The sequence below is a fragment of the Aegilops tauschii genome, chromosome 7 (genome assembly GCF_002575655.3).
Source record: "Aegilops tauschii subsp. strangulata cultivar AL8/78 chromosome 7, Aet v6.0, whole genome shotgun sequence".
In the NCBI taxonomy this organism is placed as follows: Eukaryota; Viridiplantae; Streptophyta; class Magnoliopsida; order Poales; family Poaceae; genus Aegilops; species Aegilops tauschii.
The window spans coordinates 149,934,575-149,960,872 of record NC_053041.3 but is presented as its reverse complement, the minus strand read 5'-3'; the positions used below and the strand labels follow the sequence as shown (position 1 = coordinate 149,960,872).

The 26,298-nt window shown below is 47.3% G+C and overlaps 1 protein-coding gene across 1 annotated transcript; it reads right to left on the bottom strand.

Annotated features, from left to right (window-relative positions):
• Positions 1-1,453: 1,453 nt before the first annotated feature.
• On the bottom strand, positions 1,454-5,393 carry LOC109754140 (aquaporin NIP2-2). Its single transcript, XM_020313068.4, has 5 exons — positions 4,827-5,393; positions 4,461-4,685; positions 2,820-3,014; positions 2,642-2,703; positions 1,454-2,131 (listed from the first exon to the last, which is right to left on the bottom strand). The coding sequence occupies exons 1-5, from the start codon at positions 4,992-4,994 to the stop codon at positions 1,879-1,881; spliced, it is 903 nt and encodes a 300-aa protein (XP_020168657.1). The 5' UTR covers positions 4,995-5,393; the 3' UTR covers positions 1,454-1,878.
• Between the last annotated feature and the right edge of the window lie 20,905 nt (positions 5,394-26,298).

The following is a 26,298-nucleotide window of genomic DNA, read 5'->3' as shown; positions in this document are numbered from 1 at the left end:
TTTATTGTTATAAGTTCTCAGTGATTAAACTTAAATTTAAAAGTCATCTTAGTTTTGTGATTCAGAATGTAATTTCAGAGTTTTTTAGGCGAAGCAAGGATTTGAACTAGAATTAAACTCAAAGTTGTTAAATTTGCAAAGTGTCATCAATACAACTCAGATTTAGTTTCATATAAAATGTAATATTAGTATTTATAATAAGTAAAGCTAAATATATGTGACATATGTGTTTTATATGAATTAATCCACCCATCGAATCTTCTCCGTTTCTTAATTATTGCGCACGCATTTCCACATCCCCTTATGCCCTCCTCCCACATCCTCTCCTCATTTCCTCCTCCAGCGACATTCGCTCCAAACTTTTTTCAGAGACCGGAGGCGAATTAAAAGAATAATATTTTTATACCAAACATTTGTACTTATTTAATTGTAATATAGTGTTGGTGAGTATAATTTTGGTTACTTAGTTGGCATAGTTAGCCATATAACAATGTTTTTTGTGTGGGACCACATAGCAATGTTGTTAAAAATTAATTGTAGTGCTTTCTATTATTAGTTCTAATGTATTTCATCAAAAAATAACTAAATTTAAATTATGCATTTCAGAAAAACTCTTTCAATTACTTTTTGAGGATTGCATAAATTATATGATGCATATGTATATTTTAATATTATTAACTGTCATGGTAGAGATCTCTAAAGCGTAATGTCTAATGTCTAGCTGATATCTTCCTATGGTTTCTGGAATATTGTTAGGTAAACATATTTATAGAATCTTCTGGAGTATGAATTGAATTGTTTGTAAAATGCCGCAAGTTAGGTTCAATAATAAGTTGACAATATATGCATACTCTTTACATGGCACTGGAATAACATTGATTACCGGCGAGCATAACATGACGCTGATTCAATTGTACATACATATAATTCTTTTTTTTAGGCTTGTCTGGGTGCTTGACTTCTTCCGGTGTATACAAGGGCTCCTGTCAATTTCTGAAATAAAAGGTTTTGCACGAAAGTAAACAAGGAAATCAAGTTACATAAATTTTAGTATGACTTGTCACACATCTATGGGAGACACTGGTAGGCTCACTAAACCCATTGTTGCCTATCAAATCACCTAACATTACTAGTTCGTGTGTGGATTTGCTCTAGCAATACTTAATTGTTCAGTTTTATACTACAATAATCTTTAGAAATAGTATATTTGCGGCCCTACTCCGCTCGAGGCCTCGGCTGGTCGCCCTCTTTGCCTCCACTTGATTGAGATGGCTTTCGATTTGCTCAATGAGACCCGTGATGTACGTCACTCGATATATCATCCATATTTAACTATCGCAATCAAAAGTAGTAAATTTAATATCAAAATCTGCATGGAAAAAGGGCAATTAAATACATGACCTCACAAGTTTTTTCTCAACTAATACCGTGTAGCATATATTTCTTCCAGATCTTTTTCAGGCAAAGCAAGCTCCGTTAGCTGCATCATCATATTAAACTTATGCAACCTCTGACGCAGTACAAAGCGAAAGAGTTAACATAAAGTACACATGCATGTAGGCACATGGAGAAAATCACAAAAAATACAAATGCGTTACACCAGACATGTACTCACGCTATCTACGTACCCATGGTATACACACACACACGAAGCTAGCTCCATCCAATACTACCTCAGTTCCTTTGGCACAGAGCTCGCTCGTACACGGTACACCCGTACAAACACGTAGATGCATGGATCGTACATACTTTGACTGGTTACAAATGGCTTCCCGCGCTCGTATACGTGCGCACTTACGTACGTACGCATGCAAATCCAATACAGAGCATATATATATAGTTGGGGTGGGGTGTAGTTGCACCGGCCGGCCGATCAGATCAGACGTGGTCGAACTCGTCGACGGCCATGGACCGCTGGCTCTGCAGGCGGCGGAGCTTGAAGGAGGAGAGCTTCTGCGGGCCGTCCTTGACGGAGGGCTCCTCCTCGAAGCGGATGTAGGTGTAGACCCAGGCACCGGAGAGAGTGCCGATGACGGGGCCGAGAAAGTAGATCCAGAGGCCGGTGTAGACGCCGCTGGCCACCGCCGGCGCCAGAGTCCTCGCCGGGTTCATCGATCCTCCTGACACAGGCCTGCAAATGCCACTCGTTTCCCCTCGTCTTAGCTAATATGCATGACTGGTGCTAAAAATCAAGATGTCATTGTGGAGTTCTGGTCCTACGTGTGTGCGTAGCTAAGGCTATTATTCAATGGCTGATCTTTCCTGTCTGGTATTATTTTTTCAAAAATGTTTTTGTATTGTGTTTGTCTAATACGGCCAGGAATAATGTGTCATCTATCTGTTTGTAAGGTTCAAAGAATCCTAGACAATTCATAACTAGTGAACTCTTGCAAGCTGGGTCGGTTCACTGAACCTATCGACTGTACTCAGGTCTCAAGCTGGGTCCGGCCGTCACCTTTGCAATTAAAATAAGGTTCTTCAAATTCTTTGTGAAAAAGATGTGGGTTGGTGATCAATTTACTAGTATTTTTTATCCCTACACAACGAATGAATCAATCAAGCTGTTAAAATAAGCCCCCAACGACTCCTTGCTAAAGTAAGTCAGTCAGTGTGGTGGTTTGTGATTCTTTCATATATTTACCCTGCGAAGATGGACGTAATGCAAACCGCGGAACCAACTGCTAACCCCGCCAACTCACCCACCTGCACCAAGCAAAAAGAGAGAAGCAGAAATTAATACCAGCACAAGAACAGAGCTAGAACTCCAATCAAGATCCATGGCAAATGGAAACACAGGATTTGTGGCAAAATCAACATACCGCCCTCGAATCCGTGGCGACGGCGCAGGTGATGAACATCATGTTGAAGGTGACGATGATCTCGATAACGAGGGCGTGCCAGTGCGGCCCCGTGGGCGTCGTCGTCCCCAGCACCGTGATCGGGTGCAGCACCGCCCGCAGCACGAACGCGGCGCACATCGCCCCCGTGAACTGCGCCGCCCAGTAGAACGGCACCTGCATCGCAATCGCCACACGGATCAAACACCCAATCAGCAAAGCACACGGAGAAGCCCACGGATTGAGACGTACGCTGCACACGCTCTAGACCACGCATGGTGCGCGCGTAGGTATACGTGCACGACGTGAAGGTGATGCGACACAAGGGTGCAATGCAGCCTTTGCTTTTGACCCCCCGTCCTGCTTGTTGTGCATATGCGATATGCTCCCTCCCTTTACGTGCATGCACGCTATGTAGTTTACGTCTATGGCCAGCAAATGGATGGACGGATGGAGGTCGTCTGTCTTACGCGGAAAAGATCGTACGAATCCTGTCATATCTAAGCGTGACCCGCCAGAAGTCGGCCGGCCGGCAGTGATGATCTTTGTGCACACGCACCACAGGTATGGAATCAGATGGTGTTGTCAGGCACAAAGTTGGCATGGCTGGCTGGAGCATGCAGGGAGGGACACATCGGAATCTTTTGCCGAAAGACGACTACTGGCCTTCATGGCACGGTTGATTAATTTGTGATCGAATATAGGCATATAGTCGACGTCAACGTCGAGCTTATACCGTGCGCTTGACTTGAGCGGCGAGTTCATCATGTGAAGCAGCTTTCAAGTTTGCTAATTATGCCCGCTAGACCATGTTCTAAGAAACTCCAGCAGGTTATTCATATGCCGCAATAATTGGGACGGCTGCCCGGGAGCAACCATGAGGAAGTACAGTATTCCTCTAAAAAATTAGCGAATGTCAACCCCTTGGTTGGCCCGGGGAAGATGCAATTAGTGGAGACTAATTAACAAGAGCTTTCAGGGTAAGCCATGTTCTTCCCTAATCATGAAATAGTTCTGCATCGAGATGCCTTATCCATCTCTTTATATTTTTTGTTTATAGATCTGAATTTTTCCAATCATTCATATATGTTCAGCATGTATTACTTTGCTGCTAGTGCTACATGCCTACATGTCATGCCACCGATCAACCCAACATGCGACTAGCTAGGGAAGTCTTTTAGCTACTCCAAGTCTCCAACTTGTGCTATATATACTTAAATACAACAGGAGTACTGTTTCGGATGATAGGATATGTTCTTGTGTCCAGCTTGGCTGGCTGATCCAGATGCGTTTTGTGAATTATGATACGGTTCTTGCAGTAGTTGAAGAGCTCCCTGGTTGTACATGTTGTCACATATAAAATCCTGCTCTATTAGCTAAGCTTAACTAATTATCTGCTGCACCGCTCATGCATTATTTGACCCGCAGTGGTGAAAGCTAGTTATATTAGGCTCCAAATCAGTTAAGCTCTGGTTAATTATTAAGCCGTGACAATTTATTTTTTGCACGTTCATGTTGGTAACGAAGTCCTAGAGAACAACGACGTATCATTCGCTACCGCCTGTACATGAGACAAAAGATGAAGGCGAGAAGCATGATGGACGGATGCATATGTATGCGTACCTGAATCCAGGGGAAATGCCGGAAGCAGGCGAAGGAGAGCGTGACGGCGGGGTTCATGTGCGCGCCGGAGATGTGCCCGGTGGCGTAGATCATGACGGTGACGATGAGGCCGCCGACGACGGACTGGCCCAGCTGCGAGACGCGCGTCACGTCGGCGCCGTAGATGGACGCCGCCCCGCACGTCACGAACACCAGCAGGAACGTCGCCACCATCTCCGATATCACCTGCACACGCGCAAACAGACGAAACGTTAGCCTCAGCGGCAGCACGTACGTCCGAGCTAGCTAGAAAACCATGGCCGGCGATCGATCGACCGCTGCGGGCAGCCGATGGGCTGGCTATCTCCGGGGAGCTCGATCGCTCACCTTCTTGCCGAGGTGGGGAGGGAAGAAGTCGGCGAAGGACTTCTCCTGGTAGTACATGCTGGGGGCGAGGCTGGGGGCGCCGTCCTGCACCGTGGACAGGTCGTGGATCTCGTTCGAGTAGTTCACTCGCGAGTTGGCCCTCGTCGGGGTGTTGGAAGTCACCGACATCTTCGGTTGGGTTGCTTGATCTCCTCCGGTCGACTACCCTCGAGGTTGATCCCAGAGATCTCTTGATCCCGGACTATGAGATATGATCAATCAGCAAGCTGTTGTGTCAGCTAGCAGTGGCAGGGCTCACTCTACATACAGCTCGGAGCTGCCGGGAAGGGAGATTATGAGGCGTAATTAGCTATGTAGCTCTGTTGCATATGCTCGGTTGCTTGCCTGCTCTCTGTTCTGCGGCGAGCGGGCGCGTATTTATAGGTGGAGGTGGAGGCGCCAGCCGGGGTCGGGGTGGAGGTGGAGGGAGGGAGGGAGACGAGGTGACAGGTGGTAGGCGCGCCACTCCACTGCAGTCGCTGCCTTTGGCCGCGCCCGATCAGGCCGGACCGGCCAGCCAATCTGCCTGCGAGACACCGTCCAACGGGCCAGCTGAAAACTGACAGGATGCCAGGAATTCTACTGTAGTACTACTGATGCTACTAGAATAGCTAGCTAGCAAGCATGCCAGCCGCAAAAATAAAAAGCAAGTATGCTACTCGCAAAAAAAAACTAGTATATGTACGTTCATGCTGCTTCAGATCTTTAAAAATGCTGCATGCTTTTCATTCGCTGCGTTGGATCGATTCAGATGTTCCTGAATCCAGTGACCGGCGCATCGGCCACCGTAGCCTGCCGCCGGAGATGCTCCGTCGAGCACACGGAGTATGTCCGATGATGAAATCCAGGTATTTTAGTTAGTTCCAACCGGCCATGTCGTCGGCCGGTGATTGGGTCCAGGGCATCGGGCGCTTATTGGCTACCATCATCATATTATAACATGATATTTTTTGATCCGTCTAGGACACATCTAGATGTGACATAGTTATGTCACATCTAATTCTCACTCGGTTTGTGGTATATTTTTTTTGTCTTAGTTTTTTTTGTTTCTGTTGTTGCATTATATATTTGTGGAAGCTTAGATGTGACATCCTTAAAAAACATCTAGATGTGAATTAGACAAACTGTATTTTTTTGCGGGGATATTATAACATAACATTAGCTTAATTAGCACGGGAGTATACGTACGTCCATATTGCTTCAGATCTTTAAAAATGCTGCATGCTTTTCATTCGTTGTGTTGGATCGATTCAGATGTTCGTGGATCCAGTGGCCGGCGCATCGGCCACCGAAGCCTGCCGCCGGAGATGCTCCGTCGAGTACACGGAGTATGTCGGATGATGAAATCCAGGTATTTTAGCTAGTTCCAGCCGGCCCTGTTGTCGGCCGGTGATTGGGTCCAGGGCATCGGGCGCGCTTATTGGCTACCATCATCATCATATTATAACATAACATTAGCTTAGTTCGCACGGGAGTACATGCTGCAGTAGTAACCAGTAGTAGGTCTTAGTCGGATCACATGAGCATCGCGTCACACACTCACACGTACGAATCTGCCAAGCAGAATGCCAAAACTGCAACAATATACAACACCACATGGTTGAAAATGGGAATTCTCAGGAGTACATCGTTCCTTGCAGGGATTAACAAAACGTTTTTCGGTACCGTGTCGGCAAGGACGTCGGTCAATGCAGCAGCATGGATATACTACTTTTGTAGTAACTTGCTAAAGTACGCGAAAAAACAAATGCCACAGGCTAACAATCATGGACGCACATCTGTGACCGTGACTCTGACAAGAGAAAAACAAACGAGGCTACACGCCAATGCTGCAGGTTCGTTCAAGCGGCATGCAGCCAAAGGGACGCCACGCCGCCGCGATAAAGCGCGGCGAACGTCGCCTGACTCCGGAGACGACGACGAAGAGGAAGAAATAGTAGTATTATTCAAATTCGGATATTTTTGGTCGGTTCGGACTTTCCATGGTTAGATAGACGGTGATGCCCTCGAGAAAGCGACGATATTTTCTACAAGTAGAAGAGGGGCTCTGCGGTCTGCACCGCGACGACCGGCGCACGTCACTCACGACGCCGACGACTGCAACACGGATCGACGGCGAGACTTTGCGCCGAAGTTGCTCAAAATATTCTCGGGCAGATCGGGCAATTAATCCGCTGAGATCGACGTGGTAACAGAGGGCAGCTGTGGCCTGCAAGGGTGCAACCGTGCATGCTAGTGGGAGTCCGTGCTGCCTAGCTAGTGTTCGATCTTCAGAATTTTCATCAGCTCAGATTTCGGACAGGGACCGAGGGGGATCACGCGCCTGATCCTGCTGATCCGGTGACATTGAATCGCTGCAGGTACGGCTCGCCGTGGCCACTGGATGGAAGGGTTAGGCCTCTAATGGTCGCCGTCAGGCGTGAGTAGGCATCGCACTGGCCAGCGGCTTGCCTGCCCACCATTGACGAAGTAGAAGCTATCGAGCTGGCAGATCCTAGGCCTAGGGGCCTCGTTACTTCACCGGCTTGCAAGGTTTTCGTGGCCACGGTGCGAGCCTTAGGCCAGCTCCACTGCGCGACTCTATCCTGTCCGGCCCCGTCCGTTTGGGGTAAAAAGGACAACCGAGGCGGCCCAGCGCGCGACGGCCCGGACCCATCTTGTCCGTTTTGTGTCTGGGCCGACCCATTTCGAGCGCAAACTTGCGCCGGGTTTGGGTCGCGTCGGACATCAAACGGACGCGCGCCTCGTCCGCGTCGGGGCCGCGTGGCAGACGGCCACCTACCTCCCACCCGCCCACATCAATGCGCACGAGCGGGCGGCCCCACCTGTCATCCGCACATCGAAGGGTCGCTGTCCTTCTTTAAGTGGGAACCGTGGACCGGTCGTCGTCCACACTGCCCCACGCCACCCCGCGGCCTCCTCGAAACCCGACAACGCCGAACCCTAGCCCTCCCTTGTCCTCGAGCTCGCCGGCCGGCCACCTCAAAACCATGGGCTTCTGGAACTGCAAGGGGAAGCACGACCGTGAGGCCGGCTCCTCCTCGGGGCGCCGCCACGGCTCCGTGAAGAAGGAGGAGCCCGCGCCGGCCCCCTTCACCATCAACCCTAGGCCCGCCGGCGAGCGCGACGGGCAGTACCTCGCGGCGGACGTGTGTCGGCGGTACTGGGATACGAGGACGCCGGTCCCGTGGAGCGACGTCCACCTCCCCAACGGATGGCACCTCAGCGCCGACCGTGTGCCGATCCCGCCGGTGCCGGCGAGCGGCCGTGCGCGCCGCGATGAGATCGAGCGCCGCCGCCGCCTCCTCCCCGACGACCTGTTCTACGACGACAGGTACGCCCCCGACTCGGTGCTCTGGGACACATGGCTCCAGGACGAGCACGACACGCGCCGCGCGTCCTACTTCGCCGGCACGGTGTCGGGGCCACGGCGGCCACGTCGGGAGGTGCGCGGGCGTACGCGGGTGCGCGGCCTCACGCCCACGCCGTCGCCTTCCCCGTCTTTGTCACCCCCTCCACCTCCTCGCATGACAGCGGAGGAGGAGGCCCGGCTCGTGCAGCATGTCATGGATGACTCCATGTACACCCACGACGAGCGCCAATGGGACGGCTTGGAGGAGGCGATGGCACTCTCTGCCGCCGGCGACGTCGCCTTCCCTGAGCTGCAAATGGTGGCCGTCAAGGAGGAGGAGAGGAGGGAGGAGGCGATGGAGGAGGAGCCGGTGGCCGCGTTCCACCCGGGCCTGGTGGGCCAGGGGTGGGGCTGGTCGTGCACTGCATAAGAGATGGCCGACGCCCTGGGGTGCGTGAACTCGCGTCCCACGCCGCCGCGGTCAGCGGAGCGGGAGGCGTCGCCACAGGAGGAGGTCGTGCAGGCACCTCCCGCCGTCCATCCCGCCCCCGTCTACCACGCACCGCCGGCCCACCTCTGGACGCCGCCGGCCTACGTGGACCTCGTCAGCGACGACGACGACGCCGGCGGCCACCGAAGACGGCGACGGCGACGGCATCAACGGGCACGGGCAGGAGCGCGCTGGCGGCGGCCGTTTTTTATTTTCCTTTTTATGTTTATTATTAATTATGTCAAGTTCGACGTGAAATTGGGCCGTTTTGTGGCCGTGACCCCCTAACTAAGTTTTAAGTTTATTAAACTGCGCTTATTTACTTTTTTAAGTCATTTTATTTACGTTTTGCTATATTTTTAAATCATGTCCAACGCGGACGTGATTTGGGGTGCGGCCACGCGGTGGGCGCACGCACGACCCAACGGACAGAGGCGGACATAGGCGAACCCATCTGCGCCCCAAAGGGACAAAATCCGGCCAAAACGGCCGTCCGTTTGGGGTCGCGCGGTGGAGATGGCCTTAGCGCTGGGGCTTCCCTCGCCCCGTTATTTTCTCCCCTCCGTTCCGTCACGGATGCAGGTACAACGAGTTTCTCTTTGTTTGCGGGGAAGGTACAACGGGATTGATCATCCCTTCTTTACTTCAACAACTCTGGCGCTGGTCTACAATGGGTGAAGTCAGAGGTGCCTCAGGAGGTTATTGAAGGAAATATGCCCTAGAGGCAATAATAAAGTTATTATTTATTTCCTTATATCATGATAAATGTTTATTATTCATGCTAGAATTGTATTAACCGGAAACTTGATACATGTGTGAATACATAGACAAACACAATGTCACTAGTATGCCTCTACTTGACTAGCTCGTTGATCAAAGATGGTTATGTTTCCTAGCCATAGACATGAGTTATCATTTGATTAACGGGATCACATCATTAGGAGAATGATGTGATCGACTTGACCCATTCCCTTAGCTTAGCACTCGATCGTTTAGTATGTTGCTATTGCTTTCTTCATGACTTATACATGTTCCCATGACTATGAGATTATTTACCGGAGGAACACTTTGTGTGCTACCAAACATCACAACGTAACTGGGTGATTATAAAGGTGCTCTACAGATGTCCCCGAAGGTACTTGTTGGGTTGGCGTATTTCGAGATTAGGATTTGTCACTCCGATTGTCGGAGAGGTATCTCTGGGCCCACTCGGTAATGCACATCACTATAAGCCTTGCAAGCATTGCAACTAATGAGCTAGTTGCGGGATAATGTATTACGGAACGAGTAAAGAAACTTGCTGGTAACGAGATTGAACTAGGTATTGAGATACCGACGATCGAATCTCGGGCAAGTAACATACCGATGACAAAGGGAACAACGTATGTTGTTATGCGGTTTGACCGATAAAGATCTTCGTAGAATATGTGGGAGCCAATATGAGCATCCAGGTTCCGCTATTGGTTATTGACCGAAGATGTGTCTTGGTCATGTCTACATAGTTCTCGAACCCGTAGGGTCCGCACGCTTAAAGTTAGATGACGGTTATATTATGAGTTTATGTGTTTTGATGTACCGAAGGAGTTCGGAGTCCCGAATGAGACCAGGGACATGACAAGGAGTCTCGAAATGGCCGAGAAATAAAGATCGATATATTGGACGACTATATTCGGACTTCGGAAAGGTTCCGAGTGATTCGGGTATTTATCGGAGTACCGGAGAGTTACGGGAATTCGCCGGGGAGAAGTATTGGGCCTTATTGGGCCATACGGGAATAGAGGAGAGAGGCCAAAAGGAAGGAGGCGCGCACCCCCCCTCTGGTCCGAATTGGACAAGGGGTGCAGCCCCCTTATCCTTCTCCCTCTCTCCCTCTTTCCTTCTCTCCTACTCCAACAAGGAAAGGAGGAGTCCTACTACCGGTGGGAGTAGGACTCCCCCCTTGGCGCGCCCTCCTCCTTGGCCGGCCACCTCCCCCTTGCTCCTTTATATACGGGGGCAGGGGGGCACCCCATAGAGACAACAATTGATCATTGATCTCTTAGCCGTGTGCGGTGCCCCCCTCCACCATATTACACCTCGATAATATCGTAGCGGTGCTTAGGCGAAGCCCTGCGTCGGTAGAACATCATCATCGTCACCACGCTGTTGTGCTGACGAAACTCTCCCTCAACACTCGGCTGGATCGGAGTTCGAGGGACGTCATCGAGCTGAACGTGTGCTGAACTCGGAGGTGTCGTGCGTTCGGTACTTGATCGGTCGGATCGTGAAGACGTACGACTACATCAACCGCGTTGTGTTAACGCTTCCGCTTTCGGTCTACAAGGGTACATGGACGACACTCTCCCCTCTCGTTGCTATGCATCATCATGATCTTGCGTGTGCGTAGGAATTTTTTTGAAATTACTACGTTCCCCAACAGTGGCATCCGAGCCAGGTTTTATGCGTTGATGTTATATGCACGAGTAGAACACAAGTGAGTTGTGGGCGATATAAGTCATACTGTTTACCAGCATGTCATACTTTGGTTCGGCGGTATTGTTGGATGAAGCGGCCGGGACCAACATTACGCGTACGCTTACGCGAGATTGGTTCTTCCGACGTGCTTTGCACAGAGGTGGCTGGCGGGTGTCAGTTTCTCCAACTTTAGTTGAACCGAGTGTGGCTACGCCCGGTCCTTGCGAAGGTTAAAACAGCACCAACTTGACAAACTATCGTTGTGGTTTTGATGCGTAGGTAAGAACGGTTCTTGCTAAGCCCAGTAGCAGCCACGTAAAACTTGCAACAACAAAGTAGGGGACGTCTAACTTGTTTTTGCAGGGCATGTTGTGATGTGATATGGTCAAGACATGATGCTAAATTTTATTGTATGAGATGATCATGTTTTGTAACCGAGTTATCGGCAACTGGCAGGAGCCATATGGTTATCGCTTTATTGTATGCAATGCAATCGCCATGTAATTGCTTTACTTTATCACTAAGTGGTAGCGATAGTCGTAGAAGCAATAGTTGGCGAGACGACAACGATGCTACGATGGAGATCAAGGTGTCGCGCCGGTGACGATGGGGATCATTGTTGGAAATATGCCCTAGAGGCAATAATAAAATGGTTATTATTGTATTTCCTTGTTCATGATAATTGTCTGTTGTTCATGCTATAATTGTATTAACTGGAAACCGTAATACATGTGTGAATACATAGACCACAACATGTCCCTAGTAAGCCTCTAGTTGACTAGCTCGTTGATCAATAGATGGTTATGGTTTCCTGACCATGGACATTGGATGTCATTGATAACGGGATCACATCATTAGGAGAATGATGTGATGGACAAGACCCAATCCTAAGCATAGCACAAGATCGTGTAGTTCGTTTGCTAGAGCTTTTCTAATGTCAAGTATCATTTCCTTAGACCATGAGATTGTGCAACTCCCGGATACCGTAGGAATGCTTTGGGTGTACCAAACGTCACAACGTAACTGGGTGGCTATAAAGGTGCACTAAAGGTATCTCCGAAAGTGTTTGTTGGGTTGGCACGAATCGAGACTGGGATTTGTCACTCCGTATGATGGAGAGGTATCTCTGGGCCCACTCGGTAATGCATCATCATAATGAGCTCAATGTGACTAAGGAGTTAGCCACGGGATCATGCGTTACGGTACGAGTAAAGTGACTTGCCGGTAACGAGATTGAACAAGGTATTGGGATACCGACGATCGAATCTCGGGCAAGTAACGTACCGATTGACAAAGGGAATTGTATACGGGATTGATTGAATCCTCGACATCGGGGTTCATCCGATGAGATCACCGTGGAACATGTGGGAGCCAACATGGGTATCCAGATCCCGCTGTTGGTTATTGACCGGAGAGTCGTCTCGGTCATGTCTGCATGTCTCCCGAACCCGTAGGGTCTACACACTTAAGGTTCGGTGACGCTAGAGTTGTAGAGATATTAGTATGCGGTTAACCGAAAGTTGTTCGGAGTCCCGGATGAGATCCCGGACGTCACGAGGAGTTCCGGAATGGTCCGGAGGTAAAGATTTATATATGGGAAGCCCTATTTTGGCCACCGGAAAATGTTCGGGATTTTTCGGTATTGTACCGGGAAGGTTCTAGAAGGTTCCGAAGTGGGGCCCACCTGCATGGGGGGACCCACATGAATGTGGGTAGTGGGGGCAAGGCCCCACACCCCTATTCAAGGCGCACCAAGATCCCACCTTAGAAGGAATAAGATCATATCCCGAAGGGATAAGATCAAGATCCCTAAAAAAGGGGGATAACAATCGGTGGGGAAGGGAAATGATGGGATTTCTTTTCCCCACCTTTGCCAACACCCCAATGGACTTGGATGGCAAGAAACCAGCCCCCTCCACCCCTATATATAGTGGGGAGCCGCATGGGAGCAGCACCCCAAGCCCTGGCGCCTCCCTCCCTCCCATGACACCTCTTCCTCCCCGCTTGCGCTTCGCGAAGCCCTGCCAGGATCCCGCTACTTCCACCACCACGCCGTTGTGCTGCTGGATCTCCATCAACTTCTCCTCCCCCCTTGCTGGATCAAGAAGGAGGAGACATCCCCGCTCCGTACGTGTGTTGAACGCGGAGGTGCCGTCCGTTCGGCGCTAGGATCATCGGTGATTTGGATCACGACGAGTATGACTCCATCAACCCCGTTCTCTTGAACGCTTCCGCGCGCGATCTACAAGGGTATGTAGATGCACTCCCCTCTCTCTCGTTGCTAGATGACTCCATAGATTGATCTTGGTGATACGTAGAAAATTTTAAATTTCTGCTACGTTCCCCAACAATCATGACGGTGCTTCGGAGATGGAGATCACAAGCACAAGATGATGATGGCCATATAATATCACTTATATTGATTGCATGTGATGTTTATCTTTTATGCATCTTATCTTGCTTTGATTGACGGTAGCATTATAAGATGATCTCTCACTAAATTTCAAGATAAATGTGTTCTCCCTGAGTATGCACCACTGCCAAAGTTCGTCGCGCCCACACACCACGTGATGATTGGGTGTGATAAGCTCTACGTCCATCTACAACGGGTGCAAGCCAGTTTTGCACACGCAGAATACCCAGGTTAAACTTGACGAGCCTAGCATATGCAGATATGGCCTCGGAACAATGAGACCGAAAGGTCGAGCGTGAATCATATAATAGATATGATCAACATAGTGATGTTCACCATTGAAAACTACTCCATTTCACGTGATGATCGGTTATGGTTTAGTTGATTTGGATCATGTGATCACTTAGATGATTAGAGGGATGTCTATCTAAGTGGGAGTTCTTAAGTAATATGATTAATTAAACTTAAATTTATCATGAACTTAGTCCTGATAGTATTTTGCAAATTATGTTGTAGATCAATAGCTCGCGTTGTTGCTTCCCTATGTTTATTTTGATACATTCCTAGAGAAAAATTATGTTGAAAGATGTTAGTAGCAATGATGCAGATTAGATCCGTGATCTGAGGATTATCCTCATTGCTGCACAGAAGAATTATGTCCTTGATGCACCGTTAGGTGACAGACCTATTGCAGGAGCAGATGCAGACGTTATGAACGTTTGGCTAGCTCAATATGATGACTACTTGATAGTTTAGTGCACCATGCTTAACGGCTTAGAATCGGAACTTCAAAGACGTTTTGAACATCATGGACCATATGAGATGTTTCAGGAGTTGAAATTAATATTTCAAGCAAATATCCGAGTTGAGAGATATGAAGTCTCCAACAAGTTCTATAGCTAAAAGATGGAGGAGAATAGCTCAAGCAGTGAGCATGTGCTCAGATTGTCTGGGTACTACAATCGCTTGAATCAAGTGGGAGTTAATCTTTCAGATAAAATAGTGATTGACAGAATTCTCTAGTCACCATCACCAAGTTAGTAGAACTTCGTGATGAACTATAGTATGCAAGGGATGACGAAAGTAATTCCCGAGCTCTTCGCGATGCTGAAATCGATGAAGGTAGAAATCAAGAAAGAGAATCAAGTGTTGATGGTTAACAAGACCACAAGTTTCAAGAAAAGGGCAAAGGGATAGAAGGGGAACTTCAAGAAGAACGGCAAGCAAGTTGCTGCTCAAGTGAAGAAGCCCAAGTCTGGACCTAAGCCTGAGACTAAGTGCTTCTACTGCAAAGGGACTGGTCACTGGAAGCGGAACTGCCCCAAGTATTTGGTGGATAATAAGGATGGCAAAGTGAACAAAGGTATATTTGATATACAGATCATTGATGTGTATTTTACTAGTGTTTGTAGCAACCCCTCGGTATTTGATACTAGTTCAGTTGCTAAAGAGTAGTAACTCAAAACGGGAGTTGCATAATGAACAGAAACTAGTTAAGGATGAAGTGACGATGTGTATTGGAAGTGGTTCCAAGATTGATATGATCATCATCGCACACTCCCTATACTTTCGGGATTAGTGTTGAACCTAAATAAGTGTTATTTGGTGTTTGCGTTGAGCATGAATATGATTTGATCATGTTTATTGCAATACGGTTATTCATTTAAGTTAAAGAATAATTGTTGTTCTGTTTACGTGAATAAAACCTTATATGGTTACACACCCAATGAAAATGGTTCGTTGGATCTCGATCATAGTGATACACATATTCATAATATTGAAGTCAAAAGATGCAAAGTTAATAATGATAGTGCAACTTATTTGTGGCACTGCCGTTTAGGTCATATTGGTGTAAAGCGCATGAAGAAACTCCATGCTGATGGGCTTTTGGAATCACTTGATTATGAATCACTTTATGCTTGCGAACCATGCCTTATGGGCAAGATGACTAAGACTCCGTTCTCCGGAACAATGGAGCGAGCAACTGACTTATTCGGAAATAATACATACTGATGTATGCAATTCGATGAGTGTTGAGGCCCGCGGCGGGTATCGTTATTTTCTGACCTTCACAGATGATTTGAGCAGATATGGGTATATCTACTTGATGAAACATAAGTCTGAAACATTTGAAAAGTTCAAAGAATTTCAGAGTGAAGTGGAAAATCATCGTGACAAGAAAATAAGGTTTCTACGATCTGATCGCGGAGACAAATATTTGAGTTACAAGTTTGATCTTCAATTAAAACAATGTGGAATAGTTTCACAAATTCGTGCCACCTGGAACACCACAGCTTAATGGTGTGTCCGAACGTCATAACCGTACTTTATTGGATATAGTGCAATCTATGATGTTTCTTACCGATTTACCACTATAGTTTTGGGGTTATGCATTAGAGACAGCTGCATTCACGTTAAATAGGGTACCATCTAAATCCGTTGAGACGACATCTTACGAACTGTGGTTTGGCAAGAAACCAAAGTTGTCGTTTCTTAAAGTTTGGGGTTGCGATGCTTATGTTAAAAAGTTCCATCCTGATAAGCTCAAACCCAAATCAGAGAAATGTGTCTTCATAGGATACCCAAAGGAGACAGTTGGGTACACCTTCTATCACAGATCCGAAGGCAAGACATTCGTTGCTAAGAATGGATCCTTTCTAGAGAAGGAGTTTCTCTCGAAAGAAGTGAGTGGGAGGAAAGTAGAACTTGATGAGGTAATTGTACCTGCTCCCTTATTGGAAAGTAGTTCATCACAGAAACCAGTTTCTGTGACGCCTATACCAATTAGTGAGGAAGTTAATGATGATGATCATGGAACTTCAGATCAAGTTATTACTAAACCTCGTAGGTCAACCAGAGTAAGATCCGCACCAGAGTGGTATGGTAATCCTGTTCTGGAGGTTATGTTACTAGACCATGACGAACCTACGAACTATGAAGAAGCGATGGTGAGCCCAGATTCCGCAAAATGGCTTGAGGCCATGAAATCTGAGATGAGATCCATGTATGAGAACAAAGTATGGACTTTGATTGACTTGCCCAATGATCGGCGAGCCATTGAGATTAAATGGATCTTCAAGAGGAAGATGGACGCTGATAGTAGTGTAACTATCTACAAAGCTAGAATTGTCGCAAAAGGTTTCCGACAAGTTTAAGGTGTTGACTACGATGAGAGTTTCTCACTCGTATCTATGCTTAAAGTCTGTCCGAATCATGTTAGCAATTGCCGCATTTTATGAAATCTGGCAAATGGATAAACAAAACTGCATCTTAATGGATTTATTAAAGAAGAGTTGTATATGATGCAACCAGAAGGTTTTGTCAGTCCTAAAGGTGCTAACAAAATATGCAAGCTCCAGCGATCCATCTATGGACTGGTGCAAGCATCTCGGAGTTGGAATATACGCTTTGATAAGTTGATCAAAGGATATAGTTTTATACAGACTTGCGGTGAAGCCTGTATTTACAAGAAAGTGAGTGGGAGCACTACAACATTTCTGATAAGTATATGTGAATGACATATTGTTGATCGGAAATAATGTAGAATTATTCTGCAAAGCATAAAGGAGTGTTTGAAAGGAGTTTTTCAAAGAAAGACCTCGGTGAAGCTGCTTACATATTGAGCATCAAGATCTATAGAGATAGATCAAGACGCTTGATAAGTTTTTTCAATGAGTACATACCTTAACAAGATTTTGAAGTGGTTCAAAATGGAACAGTCAAAGAAAGAGTTTCTTGCCCGTGTTACAAGGTGTGAAATTGAGTAAGACTCAAAGCCCGACCACAACAGAAGATAGAAAAAGAATGAAAGTCATTCCCTATGCCTCGGCCATAGGTTCTATAAAGTATGCCATGGTGTGTACCAGATCTATTGTATACCCTACACTGATTTTGGCAAGGGAGTGCAATAGTGATCTAGGAGTAGATCACTGGACAGCGGTCAAAATTATCCTTAGTGGAATAAGGATATGTTTCTCGATTATGGAAGTGACAAAAGGTTCATCGTAAAGGGTTACGTCGATGCAAGTTTTGACACTAATCTAGACGACTCTAAGTCTCGGTCTAGATACATATTGAAAGTGGGAGCAATTAGCTAGAGTAGCTCCGTGCAGAGCATTGTAGACATAGAAATTTGCAAAATACTTACGGATCTGAATGTGACAGACCCGTTGACTAAAATTATCTCACAAGCAAAACATGATCACACTCTAGTAAACCCTTTGGGTGTTGATCACATGACGATGTGAACTATGGGTGTTAATCACATGGTGATGTGAACTATTGATGTTAAATCACATGGCGATGTGAACTAGATTATTGACTCTAGTGCAAGTGGGAGACTGAAGGAAATATGCCCTAGAGGCAATAATAAAGTTATTATTTATTTCCTTATATCATGATAAATGTTTATTATTCATGCTAGAATTGTATTAACCGGAAACTTGATACATGTGTGAATACATAGACAAACAGAGTGTCACTAGTATGCCTCTACTTGACTAGCTCGTTGATCAAAGATGGTTATGTTTCCTAGCCATAGACATGAGTTGTCATTTGATTAACGGCATCACATCATTAGGAGAATGATGTGATTGACTTGACCCATTCCCTTAGCTTAGCACTCGATCGTTTAGTATGTTGCTATTGCTTTCTTCATGACTTATACATGTTCCTATGACTATGAGATTATGCAACTCCCGTTTACCGGAGGAACACTTTGTGTGCTACCAAACGTCACAACGTAACTGGGTGATTATAAAGGTGCTCTACAGGTGTCTCCGAAGGTACTTGTTGGGTTGGCGTATTTCGAGATTAGGATTTGTCACTCCGATTGTCGGAGAGGTATCTCTGGGCCCACTCGGTAATGCACATCACTATAAGCCTTGCAAGCATTGCAACTAATGAGCTAGTTGCGGGATAATGTATTACGGAACGAGTAAAGAAACTTGCCGGTAACGAGATTGAACTAGGTATGAGATACCGACGATCGAATCTCGGGCAAGTAACATACCGATGACAAAGGGAACAACGTATGTTGTTATGCGGTTTGACCGATAAAGATCTTCGTAGAATATGTGGGAGCCAATATGAGCATCCAGGTTCCGCTATTGGTTATTGACCGGAGACGTGTCTCGGTAATGTCTACATAGTTCTCGAACCCGTAGGGTCCGTACGCTTAAAGTTAGATGACAGTTATATTATGAGTTTATGTGTTTTGATGTACCGAAGGAGTTCGGAGTCCCGGATCAGATCAGGGACATGACGAGGAGTCTCGTAATGGCCGATACGTAAAGATCGATATATTGGACGACTATATTCGGACTTCGGAAAGGTTCCGAGTGATTCGGGTATTTATCGGAGCACCGGAGAGTTACGGGAATTCGCCGGGGAGAAGTATTGGGCCTTATTGGGCCATACGGGAATAGAGGAGAGAGGCCAAAAGGAAGGAGGCGCGCACCCCCTCTGGTCCGAATTGGACAAGGGGTGCAGCCCCCTTTTCCTTCTCCCTCTCTCCCTCTTTCCTTCTCTCCTGCTCCAACAAGGAAAGGAGGAGTCCTACTCCCGACTAGGACTCCCCCCTTGGCGCGCCCTCCTCCTTGGCCGGCCGCCTCCCCCTTGCTCCTTTATATACGGGGGCAGGGGGCACCCCATAGAGACAACAATTGATCATTGATCTCTTAGCCCTGTGCGGTGCCCCCCTCCACCATATTACACCTCGATAATATCGTAGCGGTGCTTAGGCGAAGCCCTGCGTCGGTAGAACATCATCATCGTCACCACGCCGTTGTGCTGACGAAACTGTCCCTCAACACTCGGCTGGATCGGAGTTCGAGGGACGTCATCGAGCTGAACGTGTGCTGAACTCGGAGGTGCCGTGCGTTCGGTACTTGATCGGTCGGATCGTGAAGACGTACGACTACATCAACCGCGTTGTGTTAACGCTTCCGCTTTCGGTCTACGAGGGTACGTGGACAACACTCTCCCCTCTTGTTGCTATGCGTCACCATGATCTTGCGTGTGCGTAGGAATTTTTTGAAATTACTACGTTCCCCAACAGTTATCACTAGAAACGGAGTGCCCTTCGTCAGGTGGAGTTATAGACTCCTGTATATCTTGTCCTTACATTTGTTCAACCCAGGAAATGGCGTTTCATTGCATCACGAGCAGTAACTGCATCTACAGCTAGGCGCCCCAAAACTCCCTCAAACAATCGGACGAACGGCCCGATCAGTGGCTGATAAAAAAACTCAACCGGGCGTCTCAAACCGGTCTCAAACGCCCGGACTGACCGACACTCCTCATATCCAAGCCCAAACCAAGGGACGGATATGGGTGACCCATACGTGTCCGCCATGTCTGACCTAACATCCCGACCTAAACAAAAAATGAACCACCCCACCCCCCCGCCCCTCCGAGGTACCCGATTTTACTTGCTCCTCTCCTCTCTTCTTCCTCCTCCGCGACAGACGTCCTCTAGCTCCGTTGCCACCCTTGCGCCGGACTGCACCTTGCCCTCTATATGTTCGACGCATTGCACGACCAGGTTTATTGTTGATTTTTTTCGTAGGCAGAACGAAGGATTCCAATGGTCGTCAGACGAGCAGTATGGACCGACAAAGCTTGATGAAATGATTCAGAAAGAGCCGGGCAGCCATCAATGCTCCCTTTGTCAGAGATATGGACCATCACTATGAAACTTCTCTGCTGATAGAAGATTCATAGTGACAGTCTATATCCTTTAGAAAGGGTGCAACGATGACCGAAACTTATCACTTGGACGATATGGCTATTTAAGTCAGTTGTGTTCACTAGTAGAAAAAGGGCCATTTGTCCCGGTTCATAAGGCCCATTTGTCCCGGTTCGGGAACCGGGACTAAAGGGTCGGTACTAAAGCCCTATACCTTTAGTCCCGGTTCTTATACCAACCGGGACAGATGGGGCTACACGTGGCCGCTGCGGTTTGCCCTGGCAGGGGGGCCTTTTGTCCCGGTTGGTAGCACCAATCGGGACCAATAAGCTACCACACATCAACAGTTCAGGGGCTAGGGTTTTTGTTTTTTTTCTGAAAGGGGGGGGGGGTTGGGGGTTTTGGGGGGTTTTGTGGGGTTAATTTAGGTGTTTCATATATTGTGTTAGCTAGCTAATTAATAGAGAGAAGTGTCCTCTCTTATCTCCGTGCTTGGTCGACGCTACGTACTATACATATAGAGAGGACTCGACACGCTAGCTAGTAAGCAAATGAAGGAAACCATTAAGTACAGAAGATCGTCATGAACATATGCATACAGAGAGAAGTGATATCGATCTCTCCTTCTCCAAGAGATTGGTCGAACAACAAGTTTTCGTATATCTATCCGACGCTATTGGCTACATATATACAATATAAGATCTCTTACAATATAATCCCCTAATTATATATGAACTCAGGTTCCACATGGTATTCTCCGTCTTTATTGATCATGTGGTCAAGAAAGAATCCCACCAATTCCTCTTGAATTGCTCGCATGCGATCTTGTGCTAGGAGTTCATCCCGCATCTTAAACATCTAATTTGAAGAAGGGGGTCAATACATATATATGAATGAATGAAACTCAACACAAATGATGGTAATAAAATAAAATTGTGAATATTATTGCTTACGCACTTCATATTGTTTTTTAGAGTAGCCCCGCTCACAGGTCGTGTGGTGGATGGACTCGCAAATGTAGTATACACAGTAATTATTCCCGGGTTCCTGCCACAATCACTTTACAAGAAATAGAGGTCAATCAAACTGATAAGTAAGCATGCTAAATGGTATTGATGAAACTAGCGCTTGAATCACTAGGAGATGCGTGGAACTAGCTAGTAGTACTTACTTTCGGGTGTGTAAATCACAGCTTCCCCGGCAGTCGCAGAGCTTGTGCGGTGATTTTTTTCCAAACCCTGCCAGACAAAGAAAACAATTACTCGATATCAGGAAATGAACAAAGTTGCCGATATGGTGCGATAATGATCGATTTAACTTACTTCTCGAGCATTTCAGTCATGTCCGCATACTCCTGGGGATCTTTTCGTCTCGAGTCTAAGACGGTTACTAGTCCCTGCTCAAGCTTAATCTCTAGAAGAATATAGTGGAAGCTGCGCACGCATGCATAACTCATCAATTACATTACTATAACCTCGACTAATAAGGGAAACCGAATATGCACAAGACAATAACACTCAATTGAAGTTGTAAGGAAAGAGTATTATATCTTTGTTTTGATTTATTACCAACGATCGTAGCAAGTTGGCCTCGGTTTCTTTGGCATGAAATTTAACCGTAAATTCATCTATGAGATTTGTGTTAATGAACCCAATATCACCGATTTGTCTTTTCTTGCATTCGGCGATCTTCAATCTGCATAATATAGTGAGGATAATTATACATACATGCAATGAAAGAGCTGAGCTATATATAGAGACTTAATGACAGAAGTAGTACTTACAGATAGTAGCAAGTGACCGTTAATTTATCGAGGGCCTTTTGATTAAAAAACTGGAAGAACTCCTCAAATGGAACAGACAACAGATCAATTCCAACGAGGTCATGCTCCTCTTTAACTCTCAGCGTCAAAGTATCCTTCCCCCAGACTCTCTGCAGGTTTTCATATACCAATCATGGAATCTTCGCATCATCGTTGTTAGAGGAGGATGACCAGGTTTGACGAGAGGCTTCCCGTACTGGTATCTGAATTTGTCCACCTCCATTATATCAAAATCTGCATCGTCGTCGTGCATGTAATCTGCAGGATTGGTACCGGGCAAGATCCTCGGATGATTAGCGACGATACCGCTAGACACCTTGAGCGGGGGGCACGATTGGTTCGCTTTTTCGCCGAGCTGGGGAATTGTTTTCCCACTTCTTCGTTCTGCTAATCTTCGATCAGTACAAGTACTTCCCGACCGGGACGCTTCCTTATATGTCCTTTCAATAATGCGTTCATAGTTGGTTTGCGACGGAGACGGTGGTGGTCGCTTCAGGGCATCCAAACTGCGCTTTGCTTTCACCGGATCTATCTTCTCCTCCGGAGGTGGAGGTATCTTTACAAAAAAGTCCTTCCCTTCGGCTTTAGAGATCTTCGCGTTTTCCTCGTCGGTCCTCTCGTATGGTAACTTCTCTAAAGGCTTGAGAGATGGACCGAATCTGTATTGCCTCCTGCCCCTGGTTGTACAGCTAGACGCCGGAGCAGCCGGAGCGGCTGCGGCTGTCTTCTTTCGTTGCTTACGAGGCGGAGAAGGAGGCGGAGTGCTACGATGCGCCCGAGCAGCCAGAGCGGCGGCGGCTCTCTTCCTGCCTTGCTGACGAGGCGGAGGAGGAGGCGGGCTGCTCGGATGCGTCGGCGCAGGCGGAGTGCCGCCACGCGCCTGAGCAGACGGAGAAGGAGGCGGAGTGCCCTGATCACTCGCCGAAGGAGGAGGCGGAGTGCCCTGACTCGCCGGAGGAGGACGAGGAGGCGGAGGCGTCCAGTTAGGAAGGTTGATGAACTCCTTCCGCCATAGGCATGGAGTCTTCAGAGTAGAACCCAGCCGAGTCTCCCCTTCACCGGTAGGGTGGTCAAGCTCGAGCTCCTCAAATTCCTCCATTATTTCATCCACCATCACCCTAGCATATCCTTCTGGAATCAGCCGGCAGTGAAAAGTTGCGCCGGGTTCAGGAGGTGCAACAGAGCCGACAGCCGCCTTGACTTTGTATTTCTGCCATTGTGTCATAACGTGGCAATGTTGAGACTCCGTGATAGCATCCACGGGGTAGCTAGCAGGAGCCGTGAAGACAGGCTCCTGAAGAAGCTCGGTGGAAGCCATGCTGCTTTTCTGCTGAGATGGCAGGGTAGCTTCGGCAGGTCGCTTGTTGTGAACTGCTTCTCGTTCCTCTAGCGCTTTTACCCTTGCGTGCAGCTCGTGCAGTTGGGTCTGCTCCACTTTCCTCCTCCTCTCCTGGCCTTTGTAACCGCCATCGTTCGGAATCCCAGCCTTCCACGGAACGGAGCCTGGCGTGCCTCGTGTCCGTCCAGGGTGCTCAGGATTCCTGAGGGCCATTGTAAGCTCGTCGTTCTCTCTATCGAGAACGAACGTCCCTTCCTGCGCTGCGGCAATATACTCCTGAAGCTTCGTGACGAGTATTCGTAGTTGCTCGTTCGTCCAAACGCACTTCCCTGTTTCAGGGACCAAGGTTTCCCCAACCCCGAACCAAGTCCTTGAACAGTCTGTCCAGTTCAATGTCTCTGGTTCGACCCCTTTATCAAGCAGGTCATTCTCAGCCTTCTCCCACAACGCCGGGGCTTTGAGGTAGCCACCTGACCCCGTGCGATGGTGATGCTCCTTCTTCGCAGCATTTTTCTTGTTTGACACTGACATCTTCTTACTCTTGTCCGATGTCTTGTGGGCCACAAATGCGTCCCAGTGATCTCTGATCTTCTCAAATCGGCCGGTGAATTCTGGAGTCTTTTCTTTGTCGACAAACATTGTTTTCAGCTCATTCTTCCACCTCATGAATATATCTGCCATCTTCTTAAGAGCATGAGACTTGACCAATGGCTCTATAATAGCTGGCTTCTCCGGATCCTCCTCTGGAGGTAGGGTGAAATTTGCCTTCAGTGCGTCCCAAAGATCATCTTTCAGCCTATCGTTGACATAAGACACCTCAGGGTCTTCCTTCTTAGGCTTATACCATTGGTGGATGCTGACCGGGGTCATGTCCCTAACAAGAATCCCGCACTGAGCAGAAAATGCTTCCTTGGTCCGGATGGGTGCAATCGGTTGGCCATCGCGCGCGATCTTTGTGATAGTGAACCTTTCATCCGAGCACAACTTTTTCTTCGGGCCTTGTCTCGTTACCGAAGTTCGACTCGATCCGAAGGGCTAGAAAAGAAGAAAGAAGAGAGTTAATATGTGTACATACCAAAACAATTAATGCATCAATTAGCTATAGTCAGCACATGCTTAATTAATATATATACCTAGCCGGACTCCGTTCGGTCACCGGAGCCGTCGTCACGGTGTCCTTCTTCCACCGGCATTCGGTCACCGGAGCCATCATAATCATATCCTTCCTCCTCCATTGTTCGATCACCGTAGCCTGCTTCTTGACCCTGTCCTTCCAGATCATCGGTGTCGTTGAGATACGACATGACATCAGCTCCGGCTGCGATTATGTCCCCCAACACCTGTTCTGCTTCCTCGTCTCGGCCGTGCTCCATAGTTTCTGGAAATATTACAACATGTCAATTATTATACAAAACATGACAGATGGATATATTAGTGGAAAACGTAGACCTAGCTAGCTAATCACAGCAAGGAATCATATTAGTGGCCTCGACGCTACTCTAGGGTTTGGGGTGGCCTCGGCAACGCTTCTAGGGTTCGGGGTGGCCTCGACGACAACGCTCTTTTAACTTAGTAAATTTGGGTGGCCTCGGCAGTGCTTCTAGGGTTTGGGCCGGACCGCCTCTCTCTCATGATTGTCCGACATCCGGACCGACAAGGGATTTAACAAAATGGCATCATTCTGGATGTGCAGAAAGTGGTCCATATTTTTCCTGATCGCATCTACCCTTCTATATGTCACGTTGTCCAGTGTCAAAGAATTCAAGAAAACCATGACTTCATCATTAGCCGGAAATGACAGGCGCATAATGGTACGAAGCTCTTCAAAGTTGTTTTGGAACGGAGTTCCCGATAGAATAATTCACTTTTTGGTAAAGTTCAGCAAGAGCCAAAAGGCGAATTATTCTATCAGGAACTCCGTTTCAAAACAACTTTGAAGAGCTTCGTAGCATCATACACCTGTTACTTCCAGTTAATGATGAAGCCATGGATTTCTTCAATACTTTGACAGACAACGTGACATATAGAAGAATATAGATGAGATCAGAAAAAATTGGATCAACTTGTGCACATCCATAATGGGGGCATTCTTGATAAATCTGGACCCTCGACCCCTAGACGACCCTCGACCCTCGACCCCTCGGCGACCCTCCTCATGTCATGTTCGACGTCCCCCCCCCCATGCCATGTCTGACGTCCCCCCTCATGTCATGTCCAACATCCCCCCTCATCACATGTCCAAAAAAATAAGAAGAGGAAGAAGAAGAAGAAGAAAAAAGAGGATAAGAAGAAAGGAATAGAGGAGGAAATCGAAGAAAAAAAGAGGAGAAGAAGAAAGGAATAGAGGACAAGAAGAAAAAATAGAATATTTTCTATTTTTTCTTCTTCTCCTCTATTCATTTCTTCTTCTCCTCTTTTTTCTTCTTCTTTTTTCCTCTTCTTATTTATTTCTCCTCTTATTCCTCTCCTCTTCTTCTATTCTTCTTCTCCTTCTTCCTCTTCTTATTTTCCTTTTTCCTCTCCTTCTTTTTCTTCTTCTTCTTCCTTCTTCTTTCTTCCTCTTTTCTTCCTTTTCCTTATTTTACTTTTTCCTCTACACTAACCTAAAATCGATATCTACTAACAACCTAAATAAAAAAAATTAATACATATATGAAAAAAAACTTCATATGAAAAAAACATCATATGCACAAAAAACATCATATGATCATATGAACAAAAAAACATCATATGACCATCATATATGAAAAAAACATCAAAGAAAGCCGCCGGACCATAGCGTGGGGCGGCGCAGCGATGGCGTTGGGACAAGGGTGGCGCGGGGCGGTGACGGTGACTGCGTCGGGGGACGGCGCGTTGCAACGACGCGAGGTGG

Coding starts and splice junctions, on each gene's coding strand:
- LOC109754140 (XM_020313068.4), bottom strand. CDS start 4,994: ATGTCGGTGACTTCCAACACCCCGACGAGGGCCAACTCGCGAGTGAAC. Junction 4,686..4,826: donor CTCCCCACCTCGGCAAGAAG/GTGAGCGATCGA, acceptor GCGCGTGTGCAG/GTGATATCGGAGATGGTGGC. Junction 2,132..2,641: donor ATTACGTCCATCTTCGCAGG/GTAAATATATGA, acceptor TGGCATTTGCAG/GCCTGTGTCAGGAGGATCGA.